This window comes from Rattus norvegicus, chromosome 1, assembly GCF_036323735.1.
Source record: "Rattus norvegicus strain BN/NHsdMcwi chromosome 1, GRCr8, whole genome shotgun sequence".
NCBI lineage: Eukaryota > Metazoa > Chordata > Mammalia > Rodentia > Muridae > Rattus > Rattus norvegicus.
The window spans coordinates 184,255,682-184,269,554 of NC_086019.1; the positions used below are offsets into that span (position 1 = coordinate 184,255,682).

Consider the following 13,873-nt stretch of genomic DNA (forward strand, 5'->3'; position numbering starts at 1 on the left):
AGTTAATTCTTGTACATCTGGACCACAGACAACAGTATAACAAACTTGCTGTTCAAAATTAACTTATACGTCAAGATTATTCAAATCTGTTTCCTTAAGAATTATTCCTGAGTTGACTGCTGTAGTTTCAGAGGTTGTTGTGAGATTAGCTCACTAAAATGCAATCGCAATTGGAACAGTATTAGGAGGTAATCAGGCCACGAGGGCTGTACCTGGTGAAAGAAAAATGCAGCTCCCCTTTGGTTCTTTACTTCTTTGTCTTTCAGCCCTAACCATGTGAATCAAAGAACTTCTTCCTTCATGGACCATTGTAACCAACCAGCAAGTTGCCAGTCCTGTGATATTGCTGTCTCTCTCTCCACAGCTCTTACAAATTGATCCGATTGCAGCAGCACAGAATAGGTTGTGGTCATTCATGTGCTGTGCTAGCTATTAGTCACTGCTTGCTTCTCCATTGACTTCACTCTCCCTTCAAGGATGGGATTCATGTGCTGTTTGTCTATAGCTCTGCAAACATTCATTGCTCAGCTTTTTATTTTGTCAATATAAGTAAAAAGAGTAGCCTATATTTCTTTTTTTTCTTCCATTTTTATTAGATTGGGTATTTCTTATTTACATTTCAAATTTACAGGTTTCCTGTCCATCAGCCCCCCTTAAGTCCTCCCCCTCCCCTCTTACATGGATGTTCCCCTCCCCATCTAACTCTCCCATTACTACCCCCCACAATCCCCTACACTGGGAGTCCAACCTTGGCAGGACCAAGGGCTTCCCCTTCCACTGGTGCCCCAACAAGGCTATTCTCTGCTACCTATGCAGTTGGAACCCTGGGTCAGTCCATGTATAGTCTTTGGGTAGTGATTTAATTCCTGGAAGTTCTGGTTGGTTGGCATTGTTGTTCTTATGGGGCCACATGTCCCTTCAGCTCTTTCAGTCCTTTCTCTAATTCCTCCAAAGAGGGTCCCGTTCTCAGTTCAGTGATTGCTGCTGGCATTTGCCTCTGTTTTTGACATGTTCTGGCTGTGTCTCTAAGGAGAGATCTATATTCGGTTCCTGTCAGCATGCACTTCTTAGCTTCATCCATCTTATCTAGTTTGGTGGCTGTCTATGTATGGGCCACATATGGGGCAGGCTCTGAATGGGTGTTCCTTCAGGCTCTGCTCTAAACTTTGCCTCCCTATCGCCTCCTATGGATATTTTTGTTCCCCTTTTAAAGAAGGAGTGGAAGCATCTGCATTTTGGTCATCCTTCTTCAGCTTCATGTGGTCTGTGCATTGCATCTTGGGTAATTCGAGCATTTGGGCTAATATCCATTTATCAATGAGTGCATACCATGTGTGTTTTTCTGTGACTGGGTTACCTCACTCAGGATGATATTTTCTAATTCTATCCATTTGCCTATGAATTTCATGAAGTCATTGTTTTTGATAGCTGAGTAATATTCCATTGTGTAGATGTACCACATTTTCTGTATCCATGTTGAAGGGCATCTGGGTTCTTTCCAGTTTCTGGCTATTATAGTATAAATTTATTTCATGTCCTTAAGAATCTTTTCATTCTTGTCTTGTGTGTTTTTCTGTGTTTTGAGTAGAATTCCAGTGTATCTAGGAAGCATACATTCTCTATCTTACTCACTGGGCATTCTGGGCATTCAGAATTTATCAGATTGGTTTCATCTCTAAAGTCACATGTTTTTCTACTGGGATATAACTTTACTGCTAACATTTGCTTTTCAGTTTCTTTTTGGTTTTCACCATATATGACTATTTGTTAATATTTTCAGGTAAAATATCACTTGCGTTTTGTTGGTGCACAGAGGACCATATGGTGGCCAGACAAGATAGGCTGGAAAACGAGACTTCTCTTTCCAAATCATCCTTCTCTAAAACCCAGGAATCCAAATTATCTTGACGGAGGAAGTCCTGGTAAGCAGATCCTTCAGCATGCTTCTTTTATCAAAATGGTCACAAGATAGTACTGCCATGCCTAGATTGAGAGGCCCCCAAAGAGACTACCAGGGACCACAACTGCAGTGCAAGCCCAGGAGAGTGTTTATTCAGGCTCAAGCCTGGGCCACAGGGTAGGAGAGCAGCCCCCAGGTCTAAGGAATGGGGTTTATAAAGGAAAAAAAAAACTGCAAGTGGTGTTAAGCCTTGGTGTTGCATGATTGGGTAAGAGGGTAAAAGAATGCTGGCCTTGAAGCTGATTGGTTCACAGCATCTGGTCAAACCCTAAGGAGGGACCACACATCTAAAAGGAGCATCTTGACCTTGGAATGATTCATGTTTCCTTAGCCCACCCTTTTGTTATCTTCTGGCCACAGCTGTTATATCTATTTTGCAACTGCCAAGAATATCTCATGATTTTTTTTTTCAGAACTCAGGGGTGGGGGCCAAATCACTCTAAGGTGAATTTAGCTTAAAATGGAGTCTGAAAAACAAAATGCAGTTTGTTCTGCTACCTTAATCCTCCAGTACATATATAAACATCTATTTATGTTTAAATATTTGTATTCGGGGTTGGGGATTTAGCTCAGTGGTAGAGCGCTTGCCTAGGAAGCTCAAGGCCCTGGGTTCGGTCCCCAGCTCCGAAAAAAAAAATAAATATTTGTATTCATTTAACAATTGAGAAATATTTAGTCTTCATGGTAACTAAAATTTATATTGTAACAATTTTTTCAGCCTTTACTCTTGATAAACTTATATATCTTATTGTATTCACCTTCAGTTCTCATATCAGTATAAATATATTTATAAATTTTTGTATTGTTTAATAACTTTTTTATTTACATCCCAAATGTGGCCCCCTTCCCAGTGTCCCCTAGCAGAGTTTTTTCACTCTTACTTTTATTCAAAAGTATTCACTATATATGTGTATGGCTGGGGTCCAGTGTGATATTTATATGTGTATGGCTGGGGTCCAGTGTGGTATTTATATGTGTATGGCTGGGGTCCAGTGTGGTATTTATATGTGTATGGCTGGGGTCCATTGTGATATTTATATGTGTATGGCTGGGGTCCAGTGTGGTATTTCACTACACATCTACAGTGTGCTGCATCAATCTTGCTTCTTGCCTATCTTCCATAATCATACTTCAATATTTAGATTAAATTTATTTAATTAAACTGAGAGTACACAGTACTTGTTTGTCTATGTGTATGTGTGTTATTTAATTTAATATCCTCTTGTTATATTCATGTTGCTGCAAAGGACATGGTTTTTAAATAATCATTGCATGATGGTTATTGACAACCACACTGATTAAGACAATTAAAGTTTTTGAATTATTTTTATTAATGGCCAGACTAAGAGCAAGCTCCTACCTCTGAAAAGTCTGGTAGTTCCCACACTGGGTACAGCATTTTTAAAGACAAAACTATAATCATATCAGTGTTCAAGAGGGGTTACTTTAGTGAGGAATTTAGAGCTGACTGGTAACATCTGATTGCTGTGCAAGTCTTTGTAGTATTTTCCAGATACCACATAATATGTTTGACTACGGTCAAGGTCATGGACAGTCTCTGAAGCACTGCTAAGGCAGAGAAGGCTGTTGGTGGGGATAGAAGCCTAAGGAGTGACTTGGCAGACAGAAAGTTGGGATGGGATTCTGTTACTTTCCTCGTTTCGGTTTAATACTTTTTTATTGCTTAAATAATACTCCTCTCTCCATCCATTCATCTACTGATGAGTACCTAGGTAGAATCCACATCTCAGCTACTATGAAGACTACCAAAATAAGCCTGAGAGTGTCTTTATCCTTGAAATGCTAATTTGTTTCTTTTGAATACATACGTAGAAGCAGAATAGCTGTATTTTTCCTTTTATTGAAAATAAGCTTTTCTCACATAATGTATCCTGATTATAGTCTCCCCTCCCTCTACTGCTCCCTGTTCCTACCTCCACTCCTATCCAATATACTCCCTTTCTGTCTTTCATTAGAAGCGAACAGACTTCTAAGAGATAACAAAAATATAACAATAAAATATAAAATTAAAACAAAAACCATCACATTAAATTTGGCTAAGGAAAACCAACAGAGGGAAAAGAGCCCTAAGAGAAGAATCAGAGAACCACTTTTTAAAACACTCATACACACACACACACACACACACACACACACACACACACACAACCTGGTACAGACCATTTCAGGCCCTGTACATGCTGCCTAAGTCTCTGTGAGTTCATCTGATCTTTGATCGTGTTGATTTATAGGGTGTTGTTATCTTGGTGCCCTCCATCCCCTCTGTACCTTACACTCTTATTACCTCCTCTCCCATGGAGCTCCTTGAGCCCTGGGGTGAGGGACTTGATGAAGACATCCCATTTACAGTTGAGTTCAGGGTCTCTCACTCTGCACATTGTCTGGCTATGGGTCTCTGCATCTGTTCCCATTTGCTGCAGGAGGAAGTTCTCTGATGATGGCTGAGCAGAGAACTGATCTGTGTAGCAAAATGTTGTAAGGAGTCATTTTATCATTGTGCTTTTTTTTTCTTTTTAGAACAGTAGTATTTGGCTTCACTGTAGGTTTCTGGGCTATCTAATCTCTCCCATCGAGGAGAGTTGGGTTTGGATTCCATTTCCTGGAGTGGACCTTAGGTCAAATCAGATATTGCTTGGTCACTCCCACAAGCTTTGTGCCACCATTGTCCTGTAATATCTTGGAGATAATTCATCATTGTAGGTAAGAGGGTCTATGGCTGTCTTGGTGTTTACATTTCTCTTCTGGTGGCATGCAGAGTACCGTCTTGTACCAAGGATGATAGAAGTGAAGGGTCTGTATAGGTACCAGCTCCACTAATCCATGTTCAGTGAATTGTGTGGGTATTGTCTTCAGCCACTGGGGCCTTGCTGCCAGTTTTCAGACAACAACTTACAGTCTTGGCATCAGCCGGAGTTTGGGGGTCCACAAGGAACCCCTTTGGCCAACAGCTTAATTAGATGTAATTCAGTCCTGACACTGGGAGCTTCATTTGGTGACAAGAGATATCTAGTTGGAACTGTATCCTCCCCATTATTTGACAATTTCATTTAGATCTATGTATGTATAAACTAGGGAGCTTCTACTGTGTTAACGTTTTATACAACCCTGCAAGTTGCCCTTAACTTCATCTGTCTTTCCCCATATTCACTCCTTTTTTCCACACCCTTCCCACTCGATCCTCTCATCCCAGCACCCCATCCTTCCAGAACTTACATATTCTGTTTCCACTTATTAATAGGATATATCTGTACCCCATTCCCTTATTCTGTACCTAACCTCTGTTACTCTATGGATTATAGATTGCTTAGTAATGACTTAGCAACTAACATATCACTTGTTTTATTGATCTTAGCCATTCTGACAGGTGTAATATGAGAACTCAGAGCAGTTCTGATTAGCATTTCCCTGACGACTAAGGATGTTGAACATTTCTTTAAAAAAAAAAAGACACATTTATTCAGTGTCATGATCAGACTTTTCATTTAGCAATCAACAGCATGGGTGAAAAAGGTCTACAGTAAAACCCTTCGTTGGAATGCTTTACACTTTCCACAGAACAGAAACCAAAATAACCTGTTATACAATTAGTCACAGATACAGTCCTGGAGCTTTTGCCCACACACATGAGTATTGTCTAAAACATGTCTTCTTTGTAGCAGCTAGGCCCTGCCACCACTGTGCTTGGCTGAGTTCACACATCTGTTGTAACCTATAGCTTCCCTGTCACTTCTCTGGCTCTCCTCTCCTGCTAAGCTTTGTTTCCTGGCTGTAATTAGAACCTCCTGCCACTGCCATAGCTACTGCTGCTGCTGGAACCTCCATAGCCACCTTGGTTTCGTGGTTTAGTAAAGTACTGGCCTCCACCACCATAAGGGCCAGAGTTCCTGCCTCCAAAGTTTCCTCCTTTCATCAGTCCAAAGTTTGATGAGTGGTTGTTGTAATTGCCAAAACCATTATATCTTCCACCACCTCCAAAACTGCTTCTATCATCCCCACTGCCACCATATCCACCACCACCATGACTGCCACCAAAGCCACCACGACCACTGAAGTTCCCTCCTTGACCAAAATTGTCATTGCCACCAAAACCACCTCCACGACCACCACCAAAGTTTCCGGAACCACTTCGAACTCTCTGGCTGGATGAAGCACTAGCCATCTTGTGTTTCGAAAGAGCCTTTCTTACTACACAGTCGTGGCCTTTCACAGTATGGTATTTCTGAATAACAATCTTATCCACAGAGTCATGGTCATCAAAGGTGACAAAAGCAAAGCCCCTCTTTTTTCCACTGCCTCTGTCAGTCATAACTTCAATCACTTCAATTTCCCCATACTGCTCAAAATAATCTCATAGGTGATGTCCTTCAGGGTCTTCTTTAATACCAACAAAGATCTTCACAGTTCAGTGGGCACCTGGTCTCGGAGAATCTTCTCTTGACACAGCTCTCTTAAGTTCCACAACTCTTCCATCCACCTTGTGTGGTCTTGCATTCATGGCAGCATCCACTTCCTCCACAGTGGCATTTGTGACAAACCCAAAGACTGTGGGTCTTTTGGTGTTTGGATCTCTCATTACCACACATCGGGGAGCGTTCCCCATTGCTCAAAATGGCTCCTCAGACCCTCGTCGGTTGTTTCGAAGCTCAGCCCTCCAATGAAGAGCTTCCGCAGCTGTTCCGGCTCCTAGGGGGACTCTGACATAGACATGGCGGCAGGGCGATGAGAGCGAGCAATCAGCGATGCTTCCTCGGCAGCGTCAAAGAGCAGAAACTGAACATTTCTTTTAAGCGTTTCTCAGCCATTTGGCTTTCCTCTTTAAATAATTCTCTGTTTAGATCTGTACCTCATTTTTAAATTGCTTATGTGGTTTTTTTTTTGATACCTAGGGTTTTTGTTTTTGTTTTTTTAGTTCTTTATATATTTTGAATATTAACCCCTACTGGATGTGTATTGGTAAAAATCATTTTCCATTCTGTAGATTGCTACTTGGTCCACATGTTAATGTTTTTTCCTGTGTAGAAGCTTTTCAGTTTTATGAGGTTCCATTTATTAATTGTTGATAATACTGTCTCCACTATTAGTGCTCTGATTAGAAAGTTGTCTTCTGTGCCAATGCATTAAAGATTATTCCCCACTTTCTCTTCTATCAGGTTCAGTGAATCTTTTGTTGTTGTTGTCCTTGTCCTTGTCGTTGTCGTTGTCGTTGTCATCGTTGTTGTTGTCGTTGTCGTTGTCGTCGTTGTTGTCGTTGTCGTTGTCGTTCGTCGTCGTTGTTGTTGTTGTTGAGGTCTTCCATCCACTTGGGAGTTGAGTCTTGTGCAAGGTGATAAATATGAATATATCTGCATTCTTCTGCATGCAGCCATCCAGTTTGACCAGCCCCATTTGTTGAAAATGGCTTCTTTTAACCAGTGTGTGTTTCTGTCTTCTTTTTTAAAAAAATCATGTGTCCATAGGTGTTTGGATTTATGTCTAGGTCTTGAATTCAGTTCCATTGCAACATATCTGTTTTTATGCCAATGCTATGCTTTTTGTATTACTCTGCAGTATAACTTGAAATCAGAGATGGTTATAACGATATTAGTTCATTTATCATTCTGGGTTTTTAGCTATCGTTGGTTTTTATGTTTCCATATGAAGCTGAAAATTGTCCTTTTGAGATCTGTGATAAATTGTGTTGAAATTTTTATGGGGAATGCATTGAATCTGTAGACTACCTTTTGTAAAATGATCATTTTTACTCCATTATTCCTACAGACCCATGAGCATGAGAGATCTTTCTATCTTCTGATAGCTTCAATTTCTTTTTTCAAAGACTTGAAGGTTTTTATCATACAAGTCTTTCAATGACTTAGTGTGGGTTATCTCAGCATATTTCATATTATTTAAAGCTATTTTGAAAGGTGTTATTTCCATGATTTCTTTCTCAACCTGTCATTTTTATATAGGAAGGCTACTTTTTTTTTTTAAAGTTAATCTTGTATCCAGCCACTTTGCTGAAAGTATTTACTAGCTATAGGAGTTCTTCAGTGAGATTTTTAGGTTCAGTTTTTGAATACTATCAAGTCATCTAGAAATAATATTTTGACTTCTTCCATTCCAATTTGTTTCCTCTTGGTTTTCTTCAGTTGTCTTATTGCTCTAGCTAGAACTTCAAGTATGGTATTGAGTAGATATGGAGTGAACAACTTTGACTTCTTCCTGATTTTAGTTGAATGTTTTAAGTTTCTCTCTATTTAAGTTGATGTTGGCTATTGGCTTGCTGTAAATTGTATTTATTATGTTTAAATATGTACCTTGTATCCCTAATTTCTCCAGGACTTTTATTATGAAGGGGTATTGAATCTTGTCAAAGCCCCTTTCTGCATCTAATGATCATATCAGGTTTTTTTTTTTTTCAGTTTGTTTATATGGTAGATTACATTTACTGAGTTTCTTTGGTGGCAGGGCTTGAACATGTTTTTTGTTTGTTTGTTGTTTGTTATCTTTTATTGGATATTTTCTTTATTTGCATTTCCTGATTTCCCCTCTGGAAACCCCCTATCCCACCTCCCATCCCCCTGCATCTATGAGAGTGTACCCTCACCTTCCTACCCAACTCCCTCCCACCTCCCTGCTCTGGCTTTCCCCTACACTGGGGCATCAAGCCCAAGGGCCTCCTCCTCTCCACAAGGCCATCCATCCTCTGCTACATATGTAGCTGGAGCCATGGGTATCCTCATGTGTACTCTTTGGTTTGTAATTTAGTCCCTGGGAGCTCTGGTGCGGGGAGAGAGGGGGTTGATTGGTTGATATTGTTGTTGTTCTTACGGTGTTGCAGACCCCTTCAGCTCCTTCAGTCCTTTCTCTAATTCCTCCTTTGGGGTCCCTGTGCCCAATCCAGTGGTCAGCTGTGAGCATCTGCCTCTGTATTTGTCAGGCTCTTGCAAAGCCTCTCAGGAGACAAGTATATCAGGCTCCTATCAGCAAGCACTTCTTGGCATCCGCAATAGTTTCTGGGTTTGGTGACTGCATATGGGATAGATCGCAAGGTAGGGGAGTCTCTGGATGGCCTTTCTTTCAGTCTTTGCTCCATATTTTCTCTCCATAATTCCTCCTGTGAATCTGAGAGAAGACTACTTGGTCTTCTGGCAAGTGTGGCCTGTGACACACATTCTTTTTTTTTTCCTCTTTTTCATTAATTAATTTATTCACTTTACATCTAGGTTGAAGCCTTCCTCCTTCCTTTCTTCCCAGTCCCACTCTCCTACCCTCTCCCATTCCTCCCCCCATTTCTCCCTTCCCTTCTCCTCAGAGAAGGAGAGGTACCACCACCACCACCACCACCACCACCACCACCCACCAAGGTACTAACCTGCCTGGGCACGTTAAGTTGCATTAGGACTAAGCGCATTCTCTCCCACTGAGGCACCCCAGCTAGGGGAAAAGGGTCCAAATGCAGGCAATACAGTCCAAGTCAGAGACAGCTCCAATTGTTAGGGGACCTCAAAGAAGACCAAGCTGTACATCTGCTACATATGTGTAAATAGCCTAGGTACAGTCCATGCACTTTGGTTGGTTGGTCAGTCTCTGGGCTCCCCTATGGTCCCAGATTACTTGGCTCTGTAGGTCTTCTTATGGTGTCTGTGATGGTTTGTATGTGCATGGCTCAGGGAGTGGAACTATTAGGAGGCAAGCCTTGTTGGAGTAGGTGTGTCACTGGGAGTGTGGCCTTTAATACCTTTGTCCTACTGCCTGGAAGGCAGTCTTGTGCTAGCTGCTTTCAAAACAAAAGATGGAACTCTCAGCTCCTCTAGCCCCATGTCTGCCTATGTTCTGCCGTGCTCCTGCCTTGATGTTAAAAGACTGAACCTAAAACCTGTAAGCCAGCCTCAATTAAATGTCATTCTTGTAAGAGTTGCCTTGGTCGTAGTGTCTGTTCACAGCAGCAAAACTTAACTCAGACAGAAGTTGGTAACGGGTTTCTCTGGGATATGCCTGACTATGTGTTTGTTTGGAAGAATGTGGATTTGGGCACTTTGGATTTGGAAAGTTGTAGAATGCTTTAAAGGGAGCTTAATGGGCTATCCGAGTAGGAATATGGAAGACATTGAGAGTGATTTGAGAGTAGATGTGGCCCAAGAAGCTTCAGTGGAGAATTTCACTATGTGACCTAGAAACAGTTTTTGTGGCATTTCTGTGAAGAATGTGGCTACTTTGTGCCCTTGTCCGGAGAGTCTGCCGAGGCTAAGGTGAAGAAATTCAGATTAATTGTATTTTGTATTGACAAAGGAAGTCTCAAAACTAAAAAAGAAAAAAAAAAAAGAGCCCTGCAGAGACTTTGTTCTTTGATCAAGTCTCATGAAAAGCATTTTGAAAAAGCATAACAAGCTGAGAAAGGAAAAATACAAATATATGATGTAAGAATTAATGAGGCTTTAGGAAGTTGAATGGAGCTAAATCCTGTCTTCTAGGAGATAACAGATTAAGGGACTTTGGGGCAAGATCCTACCCAAGTAAATTTACATCCAGGCTTGGTGATACACACCATTGATCCAGGATATAAAGACATGCAGATCTCTGAGTTCAAAGCCAGCCTGGGACAGAGCAAGTTCTAGGTGAAAAAAAGCTTGCATCCAGGTGTGGTGTTATACACCATTAATTCCAGGAGACAGGCATGCAGATCTCTGAGTTCAAGGTCAATCTACAAAGCAAGATCGAGGACAGCCAAGCTTAGGCAGTGAAGGAGTGGGAAAACAGAAAGCTGGTGATAATGTAATAGAACAAGGGACCATATTCCAGACCTAGGAAACAGCAGAACTCAGCAGCTTTGGGCACGTGGCTCTACCGTTAGAGTCTAGAACAGAAGGGACGACTGGGACAGTTGATGCTGGTCAGCTGGAGCTAAGACATTAGCAGTGATTACTTTTATCACTGAGGTGAAATCTTCTGGGAAGTGTCTTCTGAGAGCACAAAGAGGCTGTGTTCCAGAGATAGCCAAGGTTGTACCTCGTGCTGCAGCTGGACTTGGTAATGTGTAAGAGTCACCCAGGTGGTGCTGGTTTTGAAGGCATGAAGGGTCATGAAGAGCAGCTGAGGCTTGGCACTGCCTGGCTTTATCTTGTGTCATAGGCATCTGGACTCTGGTCTTTATACTTATTAATATGTACTTTTGTCTACCATCCTAGCCCCCAGTTTCTGATTTTATCTCTGCTATACTTTATTGAACAGAAGTCTTTTTGTTATTTTTTGCCTTTTTCTTGTTTCTGGTTCTGGGATTTCATTCCTTTATAATTTGAAGTCATGATCTTCTCAATGTTTAATTATATTGTCATTATAATTATATAATATAATTAACATATTAATTAATATATTATAATAATATATTAATAATTAATATCAATATAATTAATTATATTGTTCTTCTAAGTAGAAATTTTATAAGTAGAAAATTTAGCAAGCTTGCCAGTTTTATTAATATTAATATTTTAATTTGGGAAAGATAAAATCATATTTAGCCAAAGAAATGCCTTATGTCAAATCTGTGGTAGATTCTGTATGTTCTCTCTTCATGTGTCTGAGTCGCTCCTTAGTCCTGCTTGACCATGAGTTTCCTTACACAGGGTACATCAAGGAGGGATTCCTGGCAGTGCAGCATGCCGTGGACAAGAGCATCATGCTGTATCATGAAAGCCGTGCTGGGAAAGAGCTCTTTGAAAACATTGACACTCTGGTACAGAGGTTTCCATACCCAAGTCATCCCCAGGACAAACTACTTTGGATCTCCAGTCCCTTCATCCCACTAATGTTCATACTCATGTTCTCTTCCATCGTTCTTTCCATCATGCGATCCATTGTGTTTGAAAAGGAGAAAAGGTTAAAGGTACTATCACTCTCTGTTTAAAAAATATGTGCATATGTATGTACGTACAGATGTATGTATGTATGTGTGTGTTTGCTGTATAAACACACACACGGACACGCACACACACACACACGGACACGCACACACACGCGCGCACACGCACAGCCTGTGGATTTCTTTTGGAGAGTAGGCTATCCCCATGTATGTATCCAGCGTTGCTGGATAGTGGTTACATTCCAGCAGAGCAGCAAAGGACCTAAGTATAGAAGCATGGGTCCTGTTGATACCAAGTTCCCACGCTGCAAAGGCTTCAGAGACGAACTTAAACAGGACGCTGCTGAGCCATCTCTCCAGCCCCAGGACTCTTTACAGCAATCTTAATTTCTCAGCCTCACTGGAGTCATAGAGCTCACATCTAGATGTACTTAAAATGTGCTTTTGTTGCACTATGGTAAAGATACAGAAGTGGTCAACGCACACATTATATTTGAATGAAAACAGCTTTATGTATCCTCATTAATGAAAATTTTAAAATGATATGTCTCAACAGTACTTAGGAATGCTGTTAACAAGTTTATCAGTAAAAAATAAAATGAGGAAAGAACTAAAAAATGAACACAAGACAGAATTAGACAAGCTGAAACATAGAGGGAAATGTACACTTCCAGAATAAAGCATTCAAAAAGTATATTAAATGATATAATACACATAATTGGATTCTGAAAATTGAGAAAATAAAGCAAAAGAAATTAAATTACTTTGAAAAGTTTCCAAAATTAATAATATATATTAAAACTCAGATTTTAGAGGCTCAGAGACTACAAAGATAAATATTGCATAAACATATGTGTGCACACACAAACACACTCTTACATATGTGTATTTACAAAAGAATAAAAGGGTAAAGAGCATGAATAACACTAAAGATGTATGGGGAAACTCATAAAATTTTAAAATGTTTTGCATTTTTTAAATCCCAGATGTAGTATTGAAAAAGATCTCTGAACTCAGAAAAACATATGTATCTTAAGAGAAGTATAGACCTGCTTACTGCATAATTTGATAAACCTTGATTTTTTTTTATTCTTAAAGTGGAGATAACATTAACCATTTTTATAGACTTTGTAGTAAAAATTCAAAAGTGGTGTGGAAAGCACCATGACTTGTCAGACATATATAATGCGTGGTTTGTGCTGACTGTCCTATAGGAGTACCAGCTCATAATGGGGCTTAGAAATTGGATCATCTGGATGGGCTATTTCTTCACGTTCTTCCCTTTATATGTCGCCATTATCTTTTTGATATGTATATTACTCTTTATCCAGGCAAGTATCCAGTTTTATACTGTCTAATAGATATATAATTAATTGCATATATGATATTACATTTTTACTAGCTACTGAAGTTTTTTTAAAAAAAACATTAAGGAGAAACAGACAAAATTCTTTTAGTGATATGTTTAACTCAAGCCTTTAAAAATATTCTTTCAGCATATAACAATTTTTAAAATAATGTTTTTATTGCTTTTAAAAATCTAGTGTGTTTCGTGTTACTGTACATCCCAATTCTGACATTTAGGGTTTTTTATGGAAATACATACTATTTTTGACAATACTACAGTTTTTATTTAAATTTAAATTGTCTTCTTAAAAATAAAATTGAATTTCATTGTCATCCAAACTGTAGTTCAGGTGTTATATAGATACATATGACAAATATCTACTCTAGCAGGTAGATGAGTTTTGATGAGTTGAGCCTGCTACACAGCCCTGTGAAAGGAGAGATGTCATGCTGTGCACTTACTGTTCTCAGGTTTACAGTAGAGTCAATTGGGTTTTGGTTTTGGGTCTTTTTAAAAAGATTTATTCATTTATTATATATAAGTGCACTGTAACTGTCTTCAGACACACCAGAAGAGGGCATCAGATCCCACTACAGATGGTTGTGAGCCATCATGTGGTTGCTGGGAATTGAACTCAGGACCTCTGGAAGAGGTGTCAGTGCTCTTAACCACTGAGCCATCTCTCCAGCCCTTGTTTTTGTTTTGA

At 39.9% G+C, this 13,873-nt stretch overlaps 1 protein-coding gene and 1 pseudogene across 12 annotated transcripts in view; one reads left to right on the forward strand and one right to left on the reverse strand.

Moving 5' to 3' along the window:
- The window catches only part of Abca16 (ATP-binding cassette, subfamily A (ABC1), member 16), a 179,648-nt gene that overhangs the window by 29,308 nt on the left and 136,467 nt on the right, over positions 1-13,873 (forward strand). For 8 of the 12 annotated variants that reach the window (XR_005499417.2, XM_039101179.2, XM_039101180.2 and 5 more), the window contains 3 exons: positions 1,781-1,922; positions 11,584-11,843; positions 13,034-13,150. Coding sequence is in view for 11 of the 12 variants with exons in the window: in XM_039101179.2 (XP_038957107.1) it covers positions 1,781-1,922; positions 11,584-11,843; positions 13,034-13,150 (519 nt within the window). In the remaining variant the exon portion in view is untranslated. The remainder of the gene's footprint in view (positions 1-1,780; positions 1,923-11,583; positions 11,844-13,033; positions 13,151-13,873) is intronic. The other 4 variants (XM_039101182.2, XM_039101185.2, XM_063280997.1 and 1 more) reach the window with 1 other exon arrangement.
- Positions 5,439-6,688, reverse strand: Hnrnpa1-ps9 (heterogeneous nuclear ribonucleoprotein A1, pseudogene 9; annotated as a pseudogene).